Source organism: Sciurus vulgaris (genome assembly GCF_902686455.1).
Source record: "Sciurus vulgaris genome assembly, chromosome: 4".
NCBI classification, from domain to species: Eukaryota; Metazoa; Chordata; class Mammalia; order Rodentia; family Sciuridae; genus Sciurus; species Sciurus vulgaris.
In genome coordinates, this window is record NC_136464.1 from 151,234,271 (window position 1) to 151,259,510 (window position 25,240).

Sequence of the window (25,240 nt, forward strand, 5' to 3'; positions counted from 1 at the left end):
GAAAATGAACATGAAAAAGACAATTAACGGTCTGTCGGGTGAAGGCTTGCAGAGAGAAGGCAACCAAGCAGTGGAAGCTCTTTTGAAAAAAATCTCTCAGCAACCAAGAACGTGGTAGCTACACGCTTCAGTGGTTACTAAACTCTTCAGTAATTAAAACGTGATTGGGAGAAATGAAAGCCTGTGATCTTAAGCCTTTCTCATTATAAATAAGCCTTTCACAATTAATTCTTGAATGGTTCCTCTTATAGCAAATTTGACAGTGAACTTTGTTCAGTAATTCTGACTAATGGCTAGAGCCACCTCTAGAGACACAAATGGATTTCTTTTTCTTTTTAACATAATAAAATGGATTAAATTAAATAACATTGAAAGGAAAAACAAATAAACACCTACGAAGGCACACAATACAGTAAGGCAGGGGGAGGCAGTGACAAAACAGAAAAAACAAGTTGGATCCAGTGACAGAAGACCTGGGTTTCAGTCAAGCTCCTGTCACCCAAGACAAATCGCTTCATTGTCTCTAACTCTGTTTTCTTTCTTTCTTTTTTTTCAATCTGTAAAAATGGGACTAGAAATAATAGTAACTTGGACGATCTCAGGGAGAGGCGAACGAGAGCCCATGTGTGTGAGCTCCCTGAAAGTCCCCGGCTGTTCCTGGCACCCCCGCTGGCTGCCTCCGAGGATGGTCCCGTCACCCCTATGGAGCCTGGGAGCATGTGCTGTTTTATGGGGCTCCGAGGCCATGGCGCTCCACTGACAGCCCAGGAAACCCCAACTAATAATACAAGACCCGGTGGAGGATGTTAATTAGGTAAGTTATCATAATTGCCTGTGATACAAACCAGAAAATATTTTTACCTTATGATATTGATCTCCAATTTTCTTTGCTGGACAGATAGGAATTGTGAATGGCACTAAGTCACAAACATCCTAAATAAGAGCACAGGAACTTGGGTCAATTATGTTTGGCAACGTTGAGGTGCTGGTTTCTTGGGGGATGTTGAAATCTCATAAGGCAGTTAGGTACTTGCTTTAATTAGTTCAAACTACTGTAACAAAATCTTTCAGACTGGGTAATTTACAAATCATGAAATTTATTTAGTTCTGGAGCCTGGGAAGTCCAGGGTCAAGGTGCCAGTAGATTCAATGTCTGCTGAGGGCTGCTCTCTGCCTCAATTATGGCAGCTACGCACTGCCCCGTACATGGTAGAAGAAGCCCCCTCAGGCCTTTTTGATGAGGCATTATTCTCAAGCACAAAAAACCCACCCTTATGACCTAACCATGTCCCAATACAATCAGCTTGAGGGTTGGGTTTCCACAGATGAATCTGGGGGAACACAGACATCCAGACCATTACAGCACTGTACTGAAGTATTTCCTTCCACCCTTAGCTCTTATTTTGACATAAAATACTGTTAATTGTTGGACACCATTTTGTATCTGGTACTTGAGCTAGATTATTTGACTTTGTATGGCTTATTTTAATTCTCACAATAAACTCATACCTTATGACAACTGATAATCCCCACTTCAGAGTTGAGAAAACTGAGGTTTAGAGAGAGCAACTAACTTTTTTTCCAAGGCCCCACAGCCAATAGCTGGAGTTCACATTAAAATAATGCTCTTGACCAGGATGTCACATTGTACGTAAAACACTGTGGAAATTTGGAAAATTGCAAAAGATACTGCTTGGGTGGAGGGAGTATGAACTAATTCAATCACTCTGGAAAATAGTTTAGCACTGTCTTATAATCTTGAACATTCTCCTACACTACAACCTAGAAATTCCACTCCAAAGTAGATTCTCACGCATTTGCACTAGTATATGTATGCAGGACTGTTAAGAAGCATTGTTGAGAACGTAAGACAAACAAACAAAAAAAAATACTAGAAAGGTCCAAAATTCATGTGTCAGGAAGAGGAGCGAGTAACTTGTCACACAGCAGAATATCATTCAACAATGAAGAGAGATGAACTGCAGCTACTCTCTCTATATTCTTGCGGAGATGAATCTTTAAGTGGAGAAAATAGTTACAGAAGGCTATCTACAGGATGATAACACTTTAATAAGACAGAATGCAAGCAAAACTAACAAATAATAGCCAGGGGAACTTACATATGGGATGAAACTTTTTTTAAAAATCAAGAGAACACTAAGGACAAATTTTAACAATTGGTTCCCTCTCAGGGTGGGTGGGGCATGGGATAAAAGCACAAAGGTAGATGCTATAGTATTGGGAAGATGTTAGCCATTAAGCTGGGTGGTGAGGTCCACAGGTGACTGCTTTGTTATGTTTTGTGGTTAATATAAATTAAATATATTATTTCCAGTGAAGTGGCGCATAATTAGAACTTCTTTTTTCCAAGTTACAACTGAGACCTAGCTACAAAGACAGATGGGTATATGAGCTTTCTCCTCCCGTTTCCACCCTCAGGTACCGAACGCCTAGATGAAAATGAAAAATAAAATATAAATCTGACCAAGGTGCATGGTTATGATTATCCAAGTTTATTTTTCTGGTCCCTCCAAGCTGGAGGACAGCTTGGGCTCTGGAGCCTGGACAAATAATCCTGCGAGCCAAGCCAACGAGAAAAGTCTAGGCCACCCGCACAGCAGTCCAGAGCTCCATGGGGTGGGCCAGGAAATTGCAATTGTCCCTGCCCTGTGGCAGCACTCAGCCACCTGTGGAGCCTGAGTAGGGGCAGTAGAAGTAGCCGTGGGCAAAGTTGCCTAGCCAGCCTCGGGGGCCAGCCAGTGAGTGCCAGGGAGATACCAACACCAGGGCACTCCAGCCGAGGCAATGTGAGAAAGTGCATAATTGAGCACAACAGAGTTAAAACATAATTGCCTCATTAAAATGGGTTACTAAATCTCATTGTGTGCTAGTGTGAAGAAGATAGACACATACGTTAAACAGCAAGGAAAAAAACGGCATCAGTGACTAGGTTGGTGGGATTTGAGAGTGCTCTGTAGTGCCACCTAGAGAGCAGGACAGCCTGGGGCCCTGGATTGTGGTTGCTCTTCTGCAAGGGTGGCTCAGAGTTGGGCCGACCAGCTGTGATCCTGTCTCATCTCCTGGACCAGGAGGTCTCCAATTTGGAAGCCGAAGCTCTGGTTTAGGGAAGCTGTTCTCTATCACCTTGCTGTCCCCAGAGTTTACAAGCTCAAGTCAGCTGTATAATATGGAACTTTTCATGCCTGGGTACCTTCACAGCACAATTCAGAGCTGAGTCAGGGAAATATAAGAATCTGTTTTGCTGCTGGGCAAAACATCCCCCGAAGCAGAACGAGGCCTTGCCACCCTGTAAGAAAGCCCATACAAGTGACACCTTCCCAAGAAGTCTACACACAGTCACGCTTTGTCAGATACAGGAAGTGCGCCCTCCATGAAGTCACCCAGCTCTATCCTCACACTACTTCACCACCTACAATGCTTCCTGGAGGCAATGCCAACTCCATTTCTGCCCTGGAATTTTCAGGAAGGGAGAAAAGTCTGTTTCTCACCTCTTTTGGAACATTTTAATACAAAAAAATAAACGCAGTTTCTGACAATACCCTACAACTCTTATTACCTCAAGAGCCACGAGTGGGCACGCTTCACTTTGTTCTCAATTCTCTAACAGAGCACAATCTGGCACTTAGAACAACTTAAGCTGGAAGGGGCAAAGTTAGCTTTTGTCTTAGAACTCTGATGCATTAAAATGTCAAGACTAATGAGTTATTTTCTGTATCACAAAGCATATAAATGTTAACAATCTGGTGTCAGTAAGTGTCGCTGCTAAGAAGTCAAAACATGTGGAATGATTATTATAGGCATAGCTTAGGCAAGGAGATGGAGGAAGGAAATGTCCAAGGAAGGAAGAGGGTAGGGTAGACCAGTCCTAACCCATGCCTAGGACCCTGACTGTGCCCAACACTAGAAAACAAGACACATCAAGGTCACAGGGGAGGGCCATGCTTCACTCTAACAGCCCCCCGTGACTCACTTCTGCTGGTAAGCCCCTGATTCCAAAGACCCATTTTCCCTTATACGGGCAGATATGTTTCCATGTGTGATTAAATACTCTGTGGATTCTTCAGATAAGTTCAGGAGTGCGAAAAAGGAGGAGGATAAGCTTTTTAATTACAAGCAATCTAGGCTGGCAAACAGAACTCTCAACCTGTCCAAGTCCTAGACTTCTGAACCTCGCCCAGATCCCCATCTGCTTCTTTTGTGGGAGCTTGGGGAGGGGATGCTGATTCAAGTTCCCACAGAAAGAATTAGAAAATCTTGGACCAAATGCTTTGCTTTAACAAACGAAGTCCCGGTTCTGGATAAAAGTCAAATTGTTAAGCTATTTCACTGCTCTGGTTTTGAGGTGGTAGGGAGAACAGGATGGGATGGGGAAAGCACAGAACCAGGTTTCAGTTCATTTTGATGAAACTTTGGAGTTACAAAGGATACTCTTTTTCTCCCCACCCCCAGGTTTTTCTGGGTGGAGGCCAGTGGATATCTGCAATCCCCTCAGTGAATGTCCCCACCCCACTCTCAAACTCAGTCTCCCTGAGTTCCAGGATACTCCAGAAGCCTTTGAATGGAGCCCCTGAAATGTTATGAAACAGGAATTGGCAACCCTTTCCTTCCAAGCTGCCAAGCTAGAGAAGAGGTTGGTGGGGGGTGGAGGCACAGGAAAGGAGACTGCAATGTGTCAGCTGGGTGTCATGACTCAACTGGTAAGGTGCCCCCAACTGTGCACCCACTGCTCAAGTGGCAGGCAGATGGAGGGCAGATGGGCAAGGAGGGTGGAGTCAGAAGCGGCACTGGAGAGAGCGTGTCTAGAAGCCAGAAGTGGCCGGGTGGCAGCTGCTGAGTCTCAGCCAGGCTGGCACAGCTATCAGGAAACCTGTAGTGCCACCCTCTGGCAAGTGAGCCAAGGGTTGGTTGCTAAATCCTCTGACAGAACCCTCCCTGCAGGCGCTTGGCATCTGAGCATTAATGGTGTTGGCACTTGTCCTAATTGCTCAGAATATGTGCTCAGTACAGAGTAATTCCTCCATCACTCTCAGTAACTATCTGCACACAGCACAAAAGTCGTGATGTTTTTACACCAAGAATTCCTTTGCCGACCACCAACATTCTATGAAAATGGCTCAGAGGCTACTGGGTATAAACCAAACTCAGAGTTTTACATTAAGTTTAGGCTCCAAATTATGGATGGTTTTAAAGCCAGCAGGACGTCCACCAAGCAAGAAAATTGCTTCCTTATTTTATTCTCGAGATCATTTAGAAGGAAATTTGCAACACTCAGTTAGGAAAAGGATTCTATATTTTATCTCAGAAAAACTAGTTGGAAACCAATGGAACCTATCTCACTTATTTATACTGGTTAGTGTAATTAACTACCAAAACTCACTTTGAGACAAGGCTGTGCCAGTGAATGAAATCAGGTTATTTCTAGTATATAAGACACTGAGATCTTTCAGAGATTAAAGTCATATGCTAGTATTAAAGAAATAAGTCAAAGCCAAAAAAAATCCAAGTCACTCAATGCAGGGAAAGAGCGATGAGCAGAATGAGTTGCACCTAAATATGCTGAGAGGATTTGGCTTGATTTAGCATGGAATCAAAGCAACTGGAGCAGCCAGTAGTTCATTTATCTGTGACTGGCTTAATTAGTAAGTCTACGGTGTATTTTTTTATAAGTGCTGAACAGGAGACAGAGAGCAAGAGAGGCACCAGAGGGACAATGCCAAAGAAATCTACCCCAACTGATTATACTTTTTAAGAAACAAATTTTATTGCCTCACTCCCTTGCTAAAAAATTTACTAGCAAGAATGCAAATAATATACTTCTAAGTAACTCACAGTCCAAAGAAGAAATTATAATGAATAAAATTTAAATATCTAGAAATAGCCTAAAACATGTAGCCCAAACTTATAAAACTAAAAAGAAACAGAGACCAATCCACCATTACAGTTGAAGTGTTTAACAATATGTCTCAGTAGGTTGCATACCACGCAGATTAAAAACCAGAAGGCAGCAGGATGCAGAGGTACATCCCTGTAATCCAGCGACTCAGGAGACTGAGACAGGAGTAAGTTTGAAGTCAGCCTCAGCAAAGTAAGGAGATCCTCAATAACTCAGCAAGACTGTCTCAAAATAAAAAAGGGCTGGGGATGTAGCTCAGAGGTAAAGCATGTTTTCCCCAGGGAGGGGAAAAACTCAGAAGGACTACAATTGATTTGAATAAGACTAAAAAAATGTCCTCTTAGTTCATGTGTAGCACAGCGCCCAATATTCACAGAAAATTCTTCATTTTCCAGTCTAGAGAGGCTAATTTACTAAGATAGATCATATGCTGGATCACAAAGCAAGTATAAACAAATTTAAAATATTGATACACCAAACATATTTTCTGGTTCCAGTGGAACTAAACTTTAAATCAACCACAAAAAGAACTAAGAAATATTCATATGTTTGGAAATACATTTCTAAATATTAAGAAATAAGAGGTCAAATCACAATGATAACTAGAAAATACTTTGAACAGTAATGAAAACATGACTTACAAAACTTAAATAGCTAAATCTGGGCTTTCATGGAAATACAGATGAACATATTGCATGGACATTTAGATACATATATTGCCATAAAAGAATGTCCAAAAATCAATTATGTACAAGAAGAAAAGACCAAATAAATCAGAGAATGTAAAAGAAACAAATTAATAAAAAATATAGCAAAAATAAATTAAATAGAAAGCAAATATAAAGAAATCTATAGTAAAAAACAATTTTCTTGAAAAGACTAACAAAATCCATTATTATTTGCAAAACTAACCAAAAAAGAAAATTTAAATTCCTAATGCCAAGTCCATACACATTAAAAGAGGATAGAACATTATGATATAATTTTGATAAAATGAACATATACTTTGAAAAAATAAAATTTACCAAAACTGACATAAGAAGAAATAGAACAAATGAATAGTTCTGTATGTATTTTTAATTTGAAACCTTCCCATGAAACATCATCATGCCTAGTTGGTTTCACTTGGAATTCTAAGCATTTAAGGAAGAAATATCAACAAGTTTTCACAATCTTTTCCAAACAACAGAAAGAGAGATTACGTTTCAGTTCATTTTCAGTACCTCTTACCAAAACCTGACAAGGATGTGAAAAGAAAAGGAAAAGTACAGGCCAAGTTTCCCTCATGAAAAAAATGCAAAAAACATAAATATTACCAAATTAAACCAAGAGGTATATTAAAAATATAGTATAGTATGATCATGGGGTTTATTCCAGGAATGCAAAGTTGTTTTGACATACAAAATTTTCCATAGTAAGAGGGCTGGGAAATGGTTATGTATTTTGGTAATGGTGATTGAACCCAGGGGTGCTTTACCCCTGAGCTATATCTCCAGTCCTTTTTATTATTTTGAGACAAGGTCTCACTAAATTGCTGAAGCTGGCCTTGAACTTATAATCCTTCTGCCTCAGCCTCCCAGATCCCAGGATCCCAAATGATCACAGGACTGTGTCATCTTATGCCCAGCAGATAGGATTATCTAAGTATATATAAAAAAATTTTCTGATAAAATTCAATGCTCACTTATGATTTAAATAATTACAAACTAGGAAGAGAAAGAAACTTTTTTAGCTTGATAGAGTTTATCTACAAAACTTCTACCTGGTAAAACTGAAAGCTTCTTCCAGATATTTCAGAAAAAGACAAAGGTGACCACTATCACCTCTTTTGTTCAACTCTGTAACACTGTTGTATTGGTTGAACACTGTACAGTGCCATAAAGCAAGAAAAGGATAAAAGGAATGAAAACTGTCACTAATCACAGATTACATGTATAACTATTTAGAAAATTCTAAAATATCTGTAGTTAAAGGTTAGAATTAATGAGTAAATTTAGCAAGATTACTAGTCAATATACACAACTAAATCCAGTGATTTTCACAGAAAGAAAAATTATATGCTCAATTTAGATTAATCCTCAGGAATGTGAGATGGGTTTGTCATCAGAAAATTACAAATGCCATTTACCACAAAGCCACACAATCATCCCAAAAGATTCTGAAAATCATTTAATAAAATTCAATATCCACTCATAATATAAAAACAGCATACAATAACAGAACATAACTTTCTCTCCAATAACAATCACCTACTGAAAAATCCTTATCAAGCTATATCAAGCATAGTTTTTTAAAAATTTTAATTTATTTTAATTGTAAACAAATGGGATACATGTTTCTGTTTGTACATGGAGTAACAGCATACCATTTGCATAATCATACATTTACACAGGGTAATGATGTTTGATTCATTGTTATTTTTCACATTCCCCCCCACCCTTCCATCCCTCTTTTCCCTCTATACAGTCCCTCCTTCCTCCATTCTTGCCCCCCTCCCACCCCCCATTATGTGTCATCATCCGCTTATCAGCAAGATCATTCGTCCTTTGGTTTTTTGAGATTGGCTTATCTCACTTAGCATGATAGTTTCCAATTCCATCCATTTGCCTGCAAATGCCATAATTTTATTATTCCTTATAGCTGAGTAATATTCTATTGTGTGTATATATATATATATATATATATATATATATATATATATATACCATAGTTTCTTTATCCATTCATCAATTGAAGGGCATCTAGATTGGTTCCACAGTCTGGCTATTGTGAATTGAGCAGCTATGAACATTGATGTGACTATATCTCTGTAGTATGCTGATTTTAAGTCCTTTGCGTATAGGCCAAGGAGTGGGATAGCTGGGTCAAATGGTGGGTCCATTCCAAGTTTTCTAAGGAATCTCCACACTCCTTTCCAGAGTGGTTGCACTAATTTGCATCCCCACCAGCAATGTATGAGTGTACCTTTTTCCCCACATCCTCTCCAACACCTTTTGTTGCCTGCATTCTTGATAATCGCCATTCTATTGGGGTGAGATGGATCAAGTATAGTTTTTAATGGTAAGATATTAGAAACATTACCTTTAAAATCTGAATTAAGAGAAATGACCATTATCATTGCTATTTAGTTATCATTGTGCTGGAATTTCTGGATAGCACTAAAAAAAAAACAATGAAGGGTATGATATATAAATTGCAAAGAAAGAAACAATATCATTATTTAGCTTCAAATAATATAAATGTACAAACAGAAAAACAAATGAAAAATTGCTGGAAATAATAAATCATTTAGAAAGGTGCCTTGATGAAACATAATCAATGAACAAAAATCAACTCCATTTCTATGTACAAAAATAATTTAAAAGGCAACTAAAAATATATACCATTTAAACTATTAAGAACTATACATTTCTTAGGCATAAACATATCAAAGTTTTCTTAGATCTGTATGGAATTATAAAATATTTTTGAAAGACACTAAAACTATCCTAATAAGGGAAATGTAATAAGCTATGATTTTGATTATTACTATAAAGAAATTAATTTTCCCCCAAATTGATCATAGGGTCAAAGCAACAAAGTAATCCAGCCCTATTCTCTCTCACTCTCTCTTTTAGTTTCTGGAACTAAGTCTTGAACCTAGGGGCACTTAACCTCTGAGTCATATCCCCAGCCTTTTTTTATATTTTATTTAAAGACAGGGTTTCACTGAGTTGCTGAGGACCTTGCAAAGTTGCTGGGACTGGTTTTGAACTTGTGATCCTTCTGCCTCAGCCTCCTGAGACACTGGGATTACAGGTATAGGCCACTGCAGCAGGCATGACCACATGCCCAATAGCTGTTTCAGAAATCAGAGTTGATTCTCTACTGTATGGACAAGCTGGTATTTGTGGAATAACATAAATCCTAGGATGGCTAAGCCACTCTAGAAGAAGAAAGTAAAATAGAACACCATATACTTAACTAAGACATTTGTTATTTGGGCAGGAATAAGTAAACCTACCAGAAGAATGCAGTAAAAATCCATAGATTTATCCACACACATGGAAATTTCAATTATGACAGATGGCATTCACCTCACCCCATCACGATCACACCAAGGAAGCAATACAAATTCTGCATTATCCCCCAGAGGCTGTAGGTTACCAGGAACAATTCCAGGGCTAATGATTTACTACTTGAAAAGAGTCTTTCGGTAAATCCTAAGGGTGTGTTTGCACATTTTTTGGTTAATGCAAATTCTATTACAGCTTATTATTATATGAATCATTAATCTGTTACTACTCAGTGGAAAAGTAATTTTCTTTCTTGAAAGATTCAGAATAAAAGCAGGGTACCTTGACCTGATGTTTTTGTTTTCTTTTTTTAGCAATCTTTTAGGGCTGTTTTAACTCTTGCCTTGCTTATATCTTTGTTTATTAAAAGAAATGAATACAATTATAAGCAAGAATTCCTGGCCTGCAATTAAATATGTATTCCAAGTTTGTGTTATACTAATCAAAACTTTGGTTTCCTTTTTAGGACTTGGCCCCCATGGCAAATGCGTTTTTCTACCTCAGTTCAATCCTCATTACATTTTATATTCCTTCTGAGGCCTGGCTAGCAAAACAGCAGCCAGCTCTTGCCTGAGTCCTTCAAACAACTCATACCGATGGCACCCCTTGAAAGACTCATGGCCTTTCAACACAGAGAACCAACTCTGGATGCTGGCTTGCCCTCCTTCTTGTCATTTTGCTTTGAGTAAGCAAAAGCTATGCTTGCTGCAGTGGAATTTCAAATCTGACATTCATGGAAACAAAGAGAATATTTAAGTAAATTAGTTTCAGAGCTTTAAACTTTGAAAATTGTAGACTGGCTTAGAGTTTCACTGTTTTAAATACACAAAAACAAAACACTTTGCCAAAATGTTCTACATCTCCTCGAAGGACACAAATATTTCATATATTTTTGGCCCTATCAAAAATTTTCCCCATTTCAGCTCATTTTTATAAGCATAGCACCAGTCATTTTTACTTATTAAATTATCAGTGCAAAGAGATTTATTTTTAACATTCACTGGCATTAATTTTAGTTGGATTTGATAGACTGGCATGCTGTTACTAATATGGTTATTATATTAATTTCTTAGCTAACTTGTAGTAATTTTGTTTAGACCTGTAAAAATACATAATTATAGTATCTATCTCCAAAAGCACTCTCTGGGGAGACATAAATATGTATTTTCAAGGTGACTGCTAATCATGCTTACACACAATTACAGCTCTAAAGTAACTATATGTGGGGCCATCCATCTTATCTAAACAATACATTTAAATAGGAAAAAAATGGATCTGCTACAAGTATTAAATATTATTACATGACATTGTATTTTACTTATGTATTTTTAAGTCCACAGTACATAAAAGATTCACAAACTGGGCAATTATATATCACTACCATTGCCAGTTTCAAGAATATACCTCACCTTCTGACTTTCAAAAAAGGCTGAGAGATGGTTCCTCTAGATCTCAAAAATTGTAAGATCACAAAATCTGAATTAAGGGCATGCAAACTGGCCTATTAATTTTTTAAAGTTTTTTTTCAGAAAAGTCACACAAAATTTACTATTTCAAAAAATATATACATTCAGTGGTTTTCAGTATCCTATGTTGTGCAGTCACAGTCACTAATTCTAAAACATTTCTGTCACCACAAAAAGTACCTGTGAGCAGTCACTCATAATCCCTTGCTTTCCCTGTCCCTGGAATCTGCTAATCTAATTTAAATCTCCACACACTGGCCTATTCTGAATATTTCATACAAATGGGAATCAGTGCAGCCTTTTGTTTGGCTTCTTCCAATTACCATAATGCTTTCAAGATTTCATCCATGTATCAGTACTTCATTGCTTTTCATTGATGAATAAGATCTCATTTTATGGATTTATCACATTGTTTACCCTTTGATTAGCTGATGGATATTCGGGTTATTTACACTTTTTGGCTATTATAAATGCTGCTATAAATGTTTGTGTATACCTGGGTTTCCAATTCTCCTGTCAATATTGAACTGCCAATATTGTATGGTGACTCTTTGTAACTTTTTGAGGAACCATCAATCTGTTTTCCACACCAACTACACCATTTTACATTCCCACCTGCCAATTTATAAGGGTTTCAATTTCTCTACATCACACCAACTTGTTATAGTCCTTTTAAGAGTATTAATATTGTAATCAGCCCGATACAGAACCATTATCATTTTGATTTGCATTTCCCTACTAATTATGTCAAACTTCTTTTAATTTTCTTATTAGCTATTTGTGTATCATATTTGTAGAAATACCTAGTCAAATCCTTTGCATATTAAAAAATTCAGTTGTCTTTTTATTGTTGAGTGGTAAAGTATATTTTGAAGATACTTATTTTGGATACTAATCCACTGTCTATATATGATTTGCAAATATTTTCTTCCATTGTGTGCGCTTTTTCATTTCTCAACAGTAATCTCTAATGAACATACTTTAAAACTTAACATTGTCCTCCCCTGCTCTTTGGATGTTTGTACTTTTGATGTCATTAATAAAAATCTTGCAAAATGTAAGGCCATAAAGATATACACCTACATTTTCTTCTGAAAATTTTAGAGTTTCAGTGCTTACATTTAGATCTATCATCCACTTTGACTTTGTTTTTTAATGACAGTGTAAGATGGGGTGGATTTAAAGTTGTTCCAATTTCAATGAATGGTCCTAGAAGCCTTGTTAAAAAATAATAATAATAAATCAAGCATAGATGCCCAGACTTATTTTTAAACTCTGGATCTTATTCTATGGAACTACAGGTGGTCCCCAACTTTCAACAGCTAAACTTATGATTTTTCAACTTTAAGATGGTAGGAAAGTAATATGTGTTCAGCTGAAACTGTACTTCAAATTTTGAATTTTGATCTTTTCCTCTTTGTCAGTGTTGGACAAGAGGTAGCTCCCAGTCACATGATTCTGAGAATGAACAACCAACATTCTACAGCACACTGTATTGCTAACTAAGCTCTGATGTTCTGTAGGTGAGGTGTATTAAATGCATTTTTTACCTAATGATATTTTCACTTATATTAGGCCCATCAGGATGTAATCCTACGGTAAGTTAAGAGCATCTGTATATGTCCATCCTTATGCTAGTACAACATTTTAATTATCCTGGTATTGTAATAAGTTTTAAAGTTTTAAGATTTTTTTTTTTTTTTTTTTTTTTTGGCTATCCACAGTCCTCTGTTATTTCTATACAAATTTTAGGATCAGCTTGGCCATTTATGAAAGAAAAAAAGTAGATGGAATTTTCATAGGGATTATGTTGAATCAGTTTGGGGAATACTGGCATCTAAAATCTTGTAATCCATATATGTAGTATGCATTTCAATTTACTTAGGTCATCTTTGATGTAATAAGGTTATAGTCATGCCAAATCAAAATAGTCCAAAATGCGAACTATGACCTATATAGCAAATCTAAGTGTTACCCTAGTGATTATAAGTGTTATCACTTATAATCTTTTATTTTGACTTTGTTCTCAAATCTTATGATATACCACATTTACCAGCTAGTCTTTCTAGTCTTTCACTGGTTAGCTCAGATTTGCCATATATATATATATTTATATGTATATATACAATATATATATATATATGTTGTTTTTTAAACAGAGATTGAAGCCAGGTACTTAACCACTAAGTCACATTCTCAGTCTTTTTTATTTTGAGACAGGATCTTTCTAATTGCTGAGGCTAGCTTTGAACTTGTGATACTCCTGCCTCTGCCTCCTAAGCTGCTGGGATTACATGCATGTGTATTTTTATTAATACCTTTACCAAACACAAATTAACAAGATACACAAAAATACGGCAAAGAATGCTGCTCTAGAAACAGTTCAATATTATACTTGAGAAAACCACATAAAAAGAAAAATACATTTTTTCTTAGGAAAAAAAGGAATTCACTAGTGGTAAGGTATTAATTGTTTTTCACAGAACAAATACAATATGTAAAAATGTAAGCTTTGAATTTGTATTGTGCTTTATTTTCACACATATCACATATATTCATTGTAGAGAAAATAATACGATTATAATAGACTTTCACCAAAATGGATGATGCATAGTTACTTTTGCTCCAAAAGAATTCATATTGGTTTGAACACCAGATAAATTTGTCTTTGGTTAAATTTAGGGTCCATGCTATATGACAAATGCTATTTTTAAACACTAGACGAACATGTAGCTCAGGTTACATACACATCTAAAATTTAGCACAGTGCTGAGCCCCACCTTAAGTTCCCTCCAAGGTATTCAGAGTAGATTCCAACCTATTTAAATTACTTTTCTTGTTCTCCCTTTTAGCTGAGTGTATATTTAAAATGACATTAAAAAGTATGTAACCATTTATGTACTATGTGTGAAAGTAAAGCAGAAATGAGACTATTGCTATATATACCAGCAGCAAATCCACTGTTATTTTTCTCTCTTCTAACACCCGTTTAGAACAGTTATTTTGGGAACAAAGGTTCAAAAAAACGATTTAGTCTACCTACTTACATTAATAATAAGAATGCAAAGAAATCTTTAGGTAAAGATGCATTTACTATAATTAATGCTAATATTTAAGTTTTGACAAAATTTTTATATGGTGTTAATTTAGAACTAGTCTTGTAAAAAAAAAATCCTTAAACCTTTCATATTACTTTTTGCCACATATTTTATGTTCCAGGATAAAGAAGAAATTGCAGAGATGGAGAGGTAGCTAACAAAGAAGAGAACACCTTTACCAGAAAGGAGATGCATACAATACTAAAGAAGATCAATGTTTAGTTACTTCCATATCATTGAGAATGGAAGAAATTACTGGGACCTACAATCTCATGATACAAAGAAATCTGTAACTTGGAAATTTCAAAGAAAAATAGACTGAAGAACAAAACAAGTTTCAGTATTTGAGGGAAGTGATATTTTGCTAACACAACCAAAGAAGACAATCAGGAGAGCAGTGTCTGCACTTGCTGTGGTGATCGGTGCAGAATGCTCTCTGGATCTTTGTATTCGTTGGCTGGATCCATCACGGCTGCATACACTTCACCATAGGCTCTGCAGACCAATTCTGTAGACTGTTTTACAATCTGCTCTCTGTGGATAAGCAAACAAAATATGAACACATAATCACTAGGAACTGTAGGAACACTTCTTATTTGAATCAGTACACTTCATTTCCATATTTACCATACCACCACTACTACTTAAAAATCATGGCACAACTACATGCTTCTTCCTTGATTTGGGGATAAAAGATATTTTTATATAGTTATCATTCACTAAAGTCTCCCTTATTGCTATGCAGGATCCAGAGGGCAGGGACTGTGTTTTATTCAGTGCTCTACCTTTAGGGAAATAACAGCGCCTGACTATACTGATGCGTCTCCATTTATGACCAGGTTATACCCAATAAACCTACTGTAAGTTGAAAATATCATTAATTAAAAATACATTTAAAATAGGATGACCTATTGAACCTCCTACCTTAAATACCATATCTCCTAGACTCCTCCTCAGCTCTGTATATCATCACTAGGCTAAACATGACACTTGCTAGAACAAACCACAGCATTCTCAAGCAGCTCTACCAAAGCACCTAGAAGAACAACAGATGTAGCCTTGCAATGCTTGAAAAGTCATTATGCAGAGAAGAGCACCAGGCTCACTAAATCTGCTGTCACCTCCCGCCACGTTGCCATGACACTTACTCTCTGTCTTCCCCAGCTGCTTGCACTATTCATGCATCACTACACCTAGTACTCATCTTAATTTCCTGATATTTATAAAAACTAAATAAAAAAATATGCTTTTCAAGCTTTACTGCTACTTTTCTTGTAATGTTCCCTATTTCTGTTAATGGCATCACTATGTCCCATCATCTCTTGTCCAGAGGACTAAGAAAACTCTTACTTGGTCTCCCCCTTTCCAGTCTTTTGCACATTCAGTCCTCCTGTTAGAAACATCTTTCTGACGTAGACTCTTAATCACATCTCTCCTTTACCTGAAGTCTTTGAGGAGCTTCAGTGGCTTCCTTGGGCTTCAAGAAATCAACATTCCCCCCTTGAGTACTTCCTGGAATACTTCTCTCCCTTGCAGCCCAATGTACTCCTCACCACTCTCCCTGCCCTGGGCTTGGGGACTTTAGTTCCTTGTACTCACTCCTCCATTTGCCTGAAGCACCTCCAACTACTTTAAATGCCCTAATGTTTTGTGAAAATGCACCCTCCTCCATGAAGTCTCTGATCTTCAGAGTTAGAAATAATCATTTCCTTTTTGGAATGTCCACAGCACTTTCTTGATGTTCCTCTCTTATGGAATTTACCACTCCTTAAAATAAACTTATATTAAAGCGTCTACATTTTCTTGATTCTCAGATCCTAATAGCTTTATGTTGTTGGAGGGGATAGTTTCACATCAGATCTATATACCAACTGCAATAGAGCTCAATCTTAAAATGTCAAAACACACTCTTTTTAAAGGTAGACAAATTCTAAATACTCAATAATGCAGCATACATAATGTCCAGTACCCAGTGAAAAGACTATCAGACATGCAAAAGAAGCAGTGAAGGGTGACCAAATCAGGGGCAAAATCAATCAATAGAAACACACAAAGAAACCACAGAGATGGTGGTATTCAGACAATGCACTTTTAGTAGTTGCTATAAACATGTTCAATGATGTAAAGAAAACATGAATATGACATAAAAAAATTGTAGGGCTTTAAAAAGAATCAGTAAAAATCTAGAGTTGCAATATTTGTTGTTTATTTTTCAAAGAAAGTCTCTATTTCATCTAAGTTGTTGATTTTTGCCATAAAGTTGTTCAAAATAGTTCTGTATTGCTCTTTTGCTCTTTATAGGATGTATAGTTACCCTTTCTTAATGCTGGAAATTTACATTTTCAAAATGTACTTTTAAAAACATCTGGAACTGTAGAAATATATGATATTCACATCTCGGCTATCATGCAAAACTTTAAGTAATTGGATATTGTTCATATTCTTATGTTCCTTAAAACCCAGTATACTTTAAATGCTCACTAAATGTCTGAAGGAGAAAAATAACTTTTCATGAATTCTTTTTCATAAATACTGGGTTAGTGGTTATTTCAGGCCAAGCTTTCTCTCCACATAGTTCAGTGTACTATATGACTGGTCAGACTAACACGACAACAATGGTAGTAATAATAGATTGTGTTATTTGTCATACGAGGTCAATGCAATGAAATCACAATCAACAAAACATATTCTTTGTTTTTCTAGGAACTATGTTCTTTTTTGATAATAATAGCCCAAATAATACATTTGTAAGGCTATCTGTAGAAATACATGTCTATGGTCTAGAAAGAATATCAATAGTTGGATGGAATGGGGAGGAAAGTTCACCTATGATTGTGGATCATCAGTACCTCATTCTGATGGGATCCTAAATCTTTAGCAACTAACATTTTATGTCATTTAATTAAAATTAAAGCAACTAACATTTTATTTAAAACTAAAGCAACTTGACATTTTCCAAAAACTGCTGAAGCTTCCAAAATTAGAATAGGTAGAAAGATGATGCACTAGTAAATTCTCTGAGAAGAGTGGAATGATAAGGTCTGTACCACCTTTCTGTTAGAAGGGATGAAGGTAGAAACCACTTTGAAACTTTACTTAACCAGATGAGACTCCAAGATGTTTTCTGATCTACTGGATTGGAGATCTTTCCTATAATTAACTGAACTTAACAATGAATGCACCAAAATGATGCAAACATTTCTAATAAATGAAGAACTGCAAAATACTATAAACTGATTTTGAAACAACTATCAGATATAATATACATTTGATAACCGTTTTATAACAAGACAGATACTGAATTTTAGAAATACTGTTTTTAGTTCTTTACTTAAAAGCAATATGACAGATTTGGGAGGTGCACAGCGTTTATTACACTTCATGCTCAGAAAATCTATACTTAATTTGAACATAGGGTGTGTTTGATAGAACATAGAAAAAAATTTCTATTGGTGCATATTAATTACACAGAAAAGTGGCTTTCATTGTGGCATATCTGTACATGCTTATAACATCATTTGGTCAGTCGGTCTCCCCACTACCTCTTCTTACTCTCTGCTCTCCCTTCTACATTGAAGATGAAGATACCCCCACTACCCCACTCAGCTTCCATATATGAGAGAACACATGTGACGCCTATCTGGCTTATTTCATTTACCACGATGATCTTCAGTTCTATCCATTTTTTTCTTGCAAATGTTCTAAATACATTCTTCTTTATGGCTGAATAATGTTCATTGGTGCATATATCAATATATATATACATATATGTGTGTATATATATTCATACATACATAATAATGTTCATTGGTATATATATATTCTTTATTCATTTTTAATTGAAGTTTAAAATCAGAATAAGGTATAAATATTAAATTTTAAAAACTGAGATACAATGATAAATTAGAATTATTGAAAATTTTGTCATAAAATTTTAAATTTTATTTACTAGTCCTAATGATGAAAAAATTTACATGGAATAAGATTCAACTGTGACTTAAGGCACATTTCTGTTTTTAAGGTAAATTAGCTAAAAATGTCTAGAATTCACAATGTAGCTGAAAAACCATAAGTTCGCAATAGAGAAAAACAGAGTGAAGCAATACTGCTAAAACACAGATAAATTAAATAAGACCACACCAGTAAAACCAAGCAAGAGTTTGTAAGTCATTTTAAATGTTGGTATTTGGTGGTAAAGGGCTTCTCCAGTCTGTAGGGAAGAGATTAAAAACGAACACGTGTATGCAGAGGAAGATAAAAAGTTAGCAAAGTTGGTGAAGAAGTCTTTCATGTAGTAGGAAGAAAAAAGGGAAGCAAAAGAAACTTCCCTCTGTCTAGTTGGTTTGCTAAAGCCGACCAGACAGAAACAAGAGGGAAAGAGAGTCTCTGAAGTGAATCCAAATCAAATGCAAAGTGTAAAGAGCAAGGGCTCTGGCAGTGTTACTCCAGAGTTCTGAACAAATCTGAGAGTTCCTTCATCAGTACCAAAGCCAGCGAGAAGTCCATCGAGCGGCTTCCGTACAGCACGGTGAAGGAACTGCTGTCAGAAGACTCAGCTGAAGTTCCACCACTATTGTTGCCTTTAACTTCCAGGATTAATTCCTTCACTGTGAAGTACGGAACTAGACAATATTATAAGACACTTTCAGTTTTTAAATTGTACTATTCAATTGAAAGATAAGAGTATTTTAATGAGCTCCCATTTAAAAAGAAATTTCGATGTTTCTATCTACCTACACATATACAGACTTTGCTTTGGGGAATTGCATTTGCTAAATAATGATTTAAAATAAGCATATAAGTTATTTGTATATAAAAGTATGTTTCTGTAGTGCTAAAACAATTTCATTCTCTATTTTATTTTTTATTTTACTATCCCTTCCTTTTTATCTCTAGAAGTAATTAAAAAGTATATGTAAGCATCTCTTGGTCACTTGTTTACCTACCTACATATCATACTGTCTACCTTCCTTCCTGTTGTTTTGGACCAAATTATTTTTCTAATCACTAGCATCATACATGAAATACAGAGTTTCAAATAATGATGTCATATAGTGACAAATAATTAATTTTCAAAATGCAAAACTATTAGGTATTCTGTAACTAAATCTAAAACAACCAAATCATCAACGGCCCAGTCACATACTTCTGAAAACTTGGAATGTACTTATCTACTGATTACCATATGAAAGGCAATTTTCTTATCAGCAGATGATGCTGAACACTGGCTCTAACAGAGAAATCCACCAGCATTTTGAACAATCAGAGTCAAGCCCACAGCTAGTAGATGAAGAGTGTGTTTAGAATTGTTACATGCTAGAGTTGTAGTCCTGTTCTTTATAAGGCCAAAAGATATGCAAAGAGGTCCATCAAAAGGGGGAGATATTTTATTTTAAGGTAAGCTATGATCATCCATAAAGTTAGACCATTAGTCTTTGCTACCACAAAAACTTCTTGGGATTAATTTGTTAAACGGTGCTCTATTGGCCTCTGGATTCTTTTTTTTTTTTTTTTTTTAGTTATAGATGGACATAATACCTTTTCTATTTATTTATTTTTATGTGATGCTAAGGATCAAATCCAGTGTGCCTCACACGTCCTAGATAAGCCCTCTACTGCTGAGTCACAACCCCAGTCCTTCTGGATGGTTTAATAATCTATCCAGTACAAGTATAATTTGGAAAATTTAAAACATAACTCTCATACAAATAAAGAATGAACAAAGTCAAATATCTAATAACTTATTAATGAGGAAACTACTATCAAACTATTAAAATTATTAAGCTGGTTCACAGGTGATTTTGAGGAATTGATCATTTACAAGCACTTGAAAAGGAAGGTTAGAATAGTTTAAATACAAAATAGTTTAATGTGTCATAGCACATTAACCATACCTCTGGGGCTATCTTTTCTGTAAGGTAGAATCTACAAGTTAACATACCCATATAGTTTGAGACCTTTGATGAGTAGTGAATAGAATCAAACAAAGGCACATTCACTTAAACAAATAATTTCCTGGACTTTGTTTACCTCTTATTTCCAAACTTTGGAAACTTTCAATATTTGTTGCATTTAGGAAGTAGTGTGCTAAACCAGTGTAGCATATAACAAATATAATAATCATCTAGTTAATTTACTATTAGAGAAAAGAAAAAGGAATTGAAGGAGATCAGCTTTCTACACAAAATTACAGAAGGACAACATTTTTTAGTTACTTGTGCATTAGAATACTGACATTGAGAAATCCTATTTGTCCAAGTACAAATGTCACAATGCTGTAACAACTTAGTGTTATATGTTTCAAAAGACTAATCTAGGGGCTGGGGAGATAGCTCAGTCGGTAGAGTGCTTGCCTTGCAAGCACAAGGCCCTGGGTTCGATCCCCAGCACCCAAAAAAAAAAAAAAAAGACTAATCTAATATCATATGGAGAAATCATTCTCATTTTAAAATAAGTTCACAGAAATTAAGTCTATTTTAAATAATTATTTAAAGCACTGAGCTAAGAAATGAAGTGCTTACTTCCAGAATCAGTGAGCTTGTCATTAATCAGTACTTCAGGGTTTTTGGTTGCCATAACAACATGATACAACTTTCATCATTACCACAAATCCCAGCAATTCTAAAAATAGCTTATTTCAACATTCAGGTTCTGTTATCACTAAAATTGAGCTTTATTACAGCACCACATTTAGGAGTGCAATCAAACGTGTCACAGAAAAAAAGGTGTCAACAGTGCAAGGCTGAAAATTCAAGAAGAAAAGATGACAATATACTTATGAATAATGGACTGATTAAATGTTATCTTTTTATCACAATATAAACATTAAAAGTGTCACAATGGGTCGGGTCAGTTTTTCACCCCTGATCAGCTTTCTATTAGTCAAAATGAAATGCATGCACGTTTCATGTGAGTCTAAGGAACATATCTTACATAAGTATTATCTATCGCACATGCCACACATCTTTCAGCATCCTTTAAAAATATAATAAAATGCTATCAACATTTTAGAAAGGGTTAACAAAAATACAGTACAGTCTAAATAGACTGCAACTGTATCAGAAGACTTCCAGACCTGATAATAAATTCAACAAAGCAGCAAGATACAAAATCAACATATAAAAATTACAATAGTTTTTCTATATACTAATAATGAGTCTGCTGAAAAAGAAATCAGGAAAACAATTCCATTCACAATAGCATAAAAAAAAAAAACTAGGAATAAATCTAACCAATGAAAATTACAGAATGCTGAAAAAAGAAACAGAAGACACTAGAAGATGGAAAGACCTCCCTCACGGACAGGCAGAATAAACACTGTAAAAATGGCCACACTAACAAAAAAGATGTGCATATTCAATGTAACCCTCATCAAAAGACCAATGAAATTCTTCAGAGAACTTCAGAAACATAGTCCTAAAGTTCATATGGAAGAATAAAAGACCCAGAACAGCCAAAGCAATTCTGAACAAAAAGAGTGAATAATATTCAGACTATATAAAAAATACAAAAAAATACCCAAAGAATCAAATTCATTAAATGAGCAACTAAACTAAACAGACATTTCTCAAAAGAAGTACAAATGGCCAACAAATACATGAAAAAGCCCTCTACATCTTTAGCAATAAGAGAAATGCAAATTAAACCACACCAAAATGTCATCTCTCCCCAATTAGAATGGCAATTATCAAGAATACAAATAATAATAAATGCTGATAAGGTAGTAGAGGAAAAGAAACACCATTGGTGGGACTCTAACTTAGTACATCTACAGATATCAGTATAGAGATTCCTTAAAAGACTAGCAATGGAACAACCTAGAATCCAGCTATGCCACTCCTTGGTATTTATTCAAAAGAATTAAGTCAACACAGAGATACATGCATTCCAATGTTTACAGCAGTGAAACTCATAACAGTCAAGTTATAAACCAGCCGAGGAGCCCCTCAACAGATGAATGGGTGATACAAATGCAATATATATACACAGTAGAGTTTATTCATCTTAAGAATGAAATTATGTCATCTGCATAACAATAGATGGAACCGGAGAAATATTAGACTCACAAAATCAAGGGTTATATATTTTCTCTCTTGAAAACTAGAGAGGAAAAAGGAAAAAACCAATCTCTCATGAAAGCAGAAGGGAGACAAACAGTGTAGGGGAGGAAGATCAAGGACAGAAGAGGAAGAGGGGGAGGTATTAGGAAATAAAACTGACCAAATTGTTACGTGCATGTATGAGTATATCACAACAAATCCCACTATTACGTGTAATTATTATGCATCAACAAAAATTTTAAAATATTTAGAACAATATTGAAGTGACCAGAAATCAGAAATAATTGATTCAAATCTCAGCACTGCTTCTTAGTAATTGCTGGATCTTGGTTCCACTGTCCAACCTTTCTAAGTAAGGTCCTCTTCCATAAAATGGGAAATCCTAACTTATAGAATTAACTGGGAGGATTAAATTAAGTAGTTCATCAAAGGATTACTGGCTAAGGTGTTTCAAATGATTGTAGAGGTTCGTTAGCTAATGGTGGACAAGGAAAGGGTGAAACTAGAAAATGGTTTGGAAACTTGAGGTGATCACTGAGGTACAGATGATGCTACGGTGAATCAGTGTGAATTCAGTAATGTTAAAAAATGATCAAGGCCCCTCTTACATACTTCTTTGAAGACAAATATTAAACAAAATATTCAATAACATAGTAAATTTAACATGGGAATTTTGATTGGAGTCATGCTGAATTTGTAGATTTACCTAGTCCACTAATAAATTTTCCGGTTTATGAATACAGTATGCCTATTATTCAGATCTTCTCTAAAAATTTCCAATGAAGTTTTCTGACTTCTTCATAAAATTTTCTGGCTATGTTTATGTGCTCATTTCTAGAAAGCAATACTATGGCTATTACGATAAGAGTTTTTATTTTCATTACTTGTTCTAACTAAATATTTGTCGGTATATAGAAAATGTATTAATTTTTATATGTTAATTTTGAATCTGGTCACGTAACAACTCTATTTTAGTTCTGTTAGTTTAACAATTATATGCCTCATTTTGCTTTTTGCTAAACAGCTAAAATTAATAATTTTCATTCTTTTTAATAGTTAATGACTGACCTGATTATAATGACTACTCAAGGTAAACAGATGTGATAGTCTGACATATTGTGAAGTTTAGTGAAAATGTTTTTAAAGTTTCCTCATAGGTGTGATGTCTGTTGTATATTTTCAATGCTCCAACCTGGTCACATGATATTCTTTTCCAACTGTGTTTGTATAATTAAGTTAAATTAAGATTTTTTTCTTTGTATCCTTTGGCCACGATATAGTTGCCTTTTAATACAGTGGCATGTTTAGTTTGCTATCTTTATTAAGAATTTTTTATATCTGAAAGGCTTTATACTTAAGATTTTGTGTAATTTTTATTAACAAAATTTTTTTGGCCTTTTAATTATATTCACCTTGAATTCAATTTTGTCTGTTAATATTGCCTGCCAACCTTGCTTTCTTTTTGGGTTACTTTGTTCTTAAATGGTTACTTACAGTGGTAAAGGTAAATCCTATACCACTGAGCTTACATTTTTACCTTAAAGATACTTTTGGTGAACATGCAATCAAGGTTGACAGTAGATTTCTTTTTCCTTTTTAAAGATAATATCAATTATTTTCTAGTTTAACATTGTTTCCAACAAAAAGTTGGTAGTAATATTTACCATTGCTCCCTGCTCTCTTCCTCTGTTTGCTCTTCAGATTTTTCCTTTTATCATTGGTTTTCAATAATTTGATTATGGCATGCTTGGTAGTTTTCTCTGATGGGATTTATTTTGCTTTTAGGCTATGTAGATTCATGCTTTCCATCACATTTGAAGAAAACTCATTTTTTCAAAATTTTGTTTCAATCAATATGATTTTTCAATTTTTATATACACATCTATATGAGATTAATTAATATTCTTTCTAAATTTTTTTATTTGTTCTTTTTAGTTACTCATGACAGTAGAATATATTTTGACATCACATATACATATGTGATTTCCCATTTTTATGGTTGTACATGATATGGAGTTACAATGGTCATATATTCATATGTGAACACAGGAAAGTTATGTCTGATTCTTTCTATTGTCTTTCCCATTACCTTCACCCCCTACTTAATATTATTTCATAATTTCACAATTTCTGAATTTAGATTTTCTAAACGATTCTGTGCTTGGATCTTTCTCTTGTCCTCTCTTCAAGTTAACGGATCTTTCTCCCGTCTTCTCTTCAAGTTAACTGATCTTTCCTTCAGGAGTATCTGGCTGGTTCTCAAGCACATCCAGTGAATTTTTCATTTTAGATACTATATTTTTCAAGTTTAAAATTCTCATTTTATAAAATCCCTATTTAGTCTCTCAAAATAATGATTACCTTTAAAATCTTGATGATATTTTAAAAAATATCTTTACTTATTCATTTATTGTTTTTATGTGGTGCTGAGGATCAAACCCAGTGCCTCACACATTCGAGGCAAGTGCTCTACCACTGAGCTACAGCCCCAGCCCAACCACATTTTTAATAGCTCCTTTAAACATCTGGTAATTCTATAGGCATCACTTGTGAGTTTATTTCTAGTAACTGATTTTTTTTTCCAGTATTGGTTCATATTTCCTTGCTTATCCTCCGAAATAATTTTGATTGTATACCTAGCATTATG

The 25,240-nt window shown here is 35.2% G+C and overlaps 1 protein-coding gene and 1 long non-coding RNA gene across 2 annotated transcripts in view; one reads left to right on the plus strand and one right to left on the minus strand.

Annotated features, from left to right (window-relative positions):
* Window positions 1–580: 580 nt before the first annotated feature.
* On the plus strand, window positions 581–11,380 carry LOC306658878. Its single transcript, XR_013763175.1, has 2 exons — window positions 581–814; window positions 10,436–11,380. It is a non-coding gene; the product is annotated as an uncharacterized lncRNA (long non-coding RNA).
* Window positions 11,381–13,623: 2,243 nt separating this feature from the next.
* COG6 (component of oligomeric golgi complex 6) overlaps window positions 13,624–25,240 on the minus strand; it is an 88,922-nt gene continuing 77,305 nt past the window's right edge. Inside the window, exon 19 of the mRNA XM_079136164.1 lies at window positions 13,624–15,067. Within this exon, the coding sequence (XP_078992290.1) occupies window positions 14,920–15,067 (148 nt within the window). The 3' untranslated portion in view covers window positions 13,624–14,919. The remainder of the gene's footprint in view (window positions 15,068–25,240) is intronic.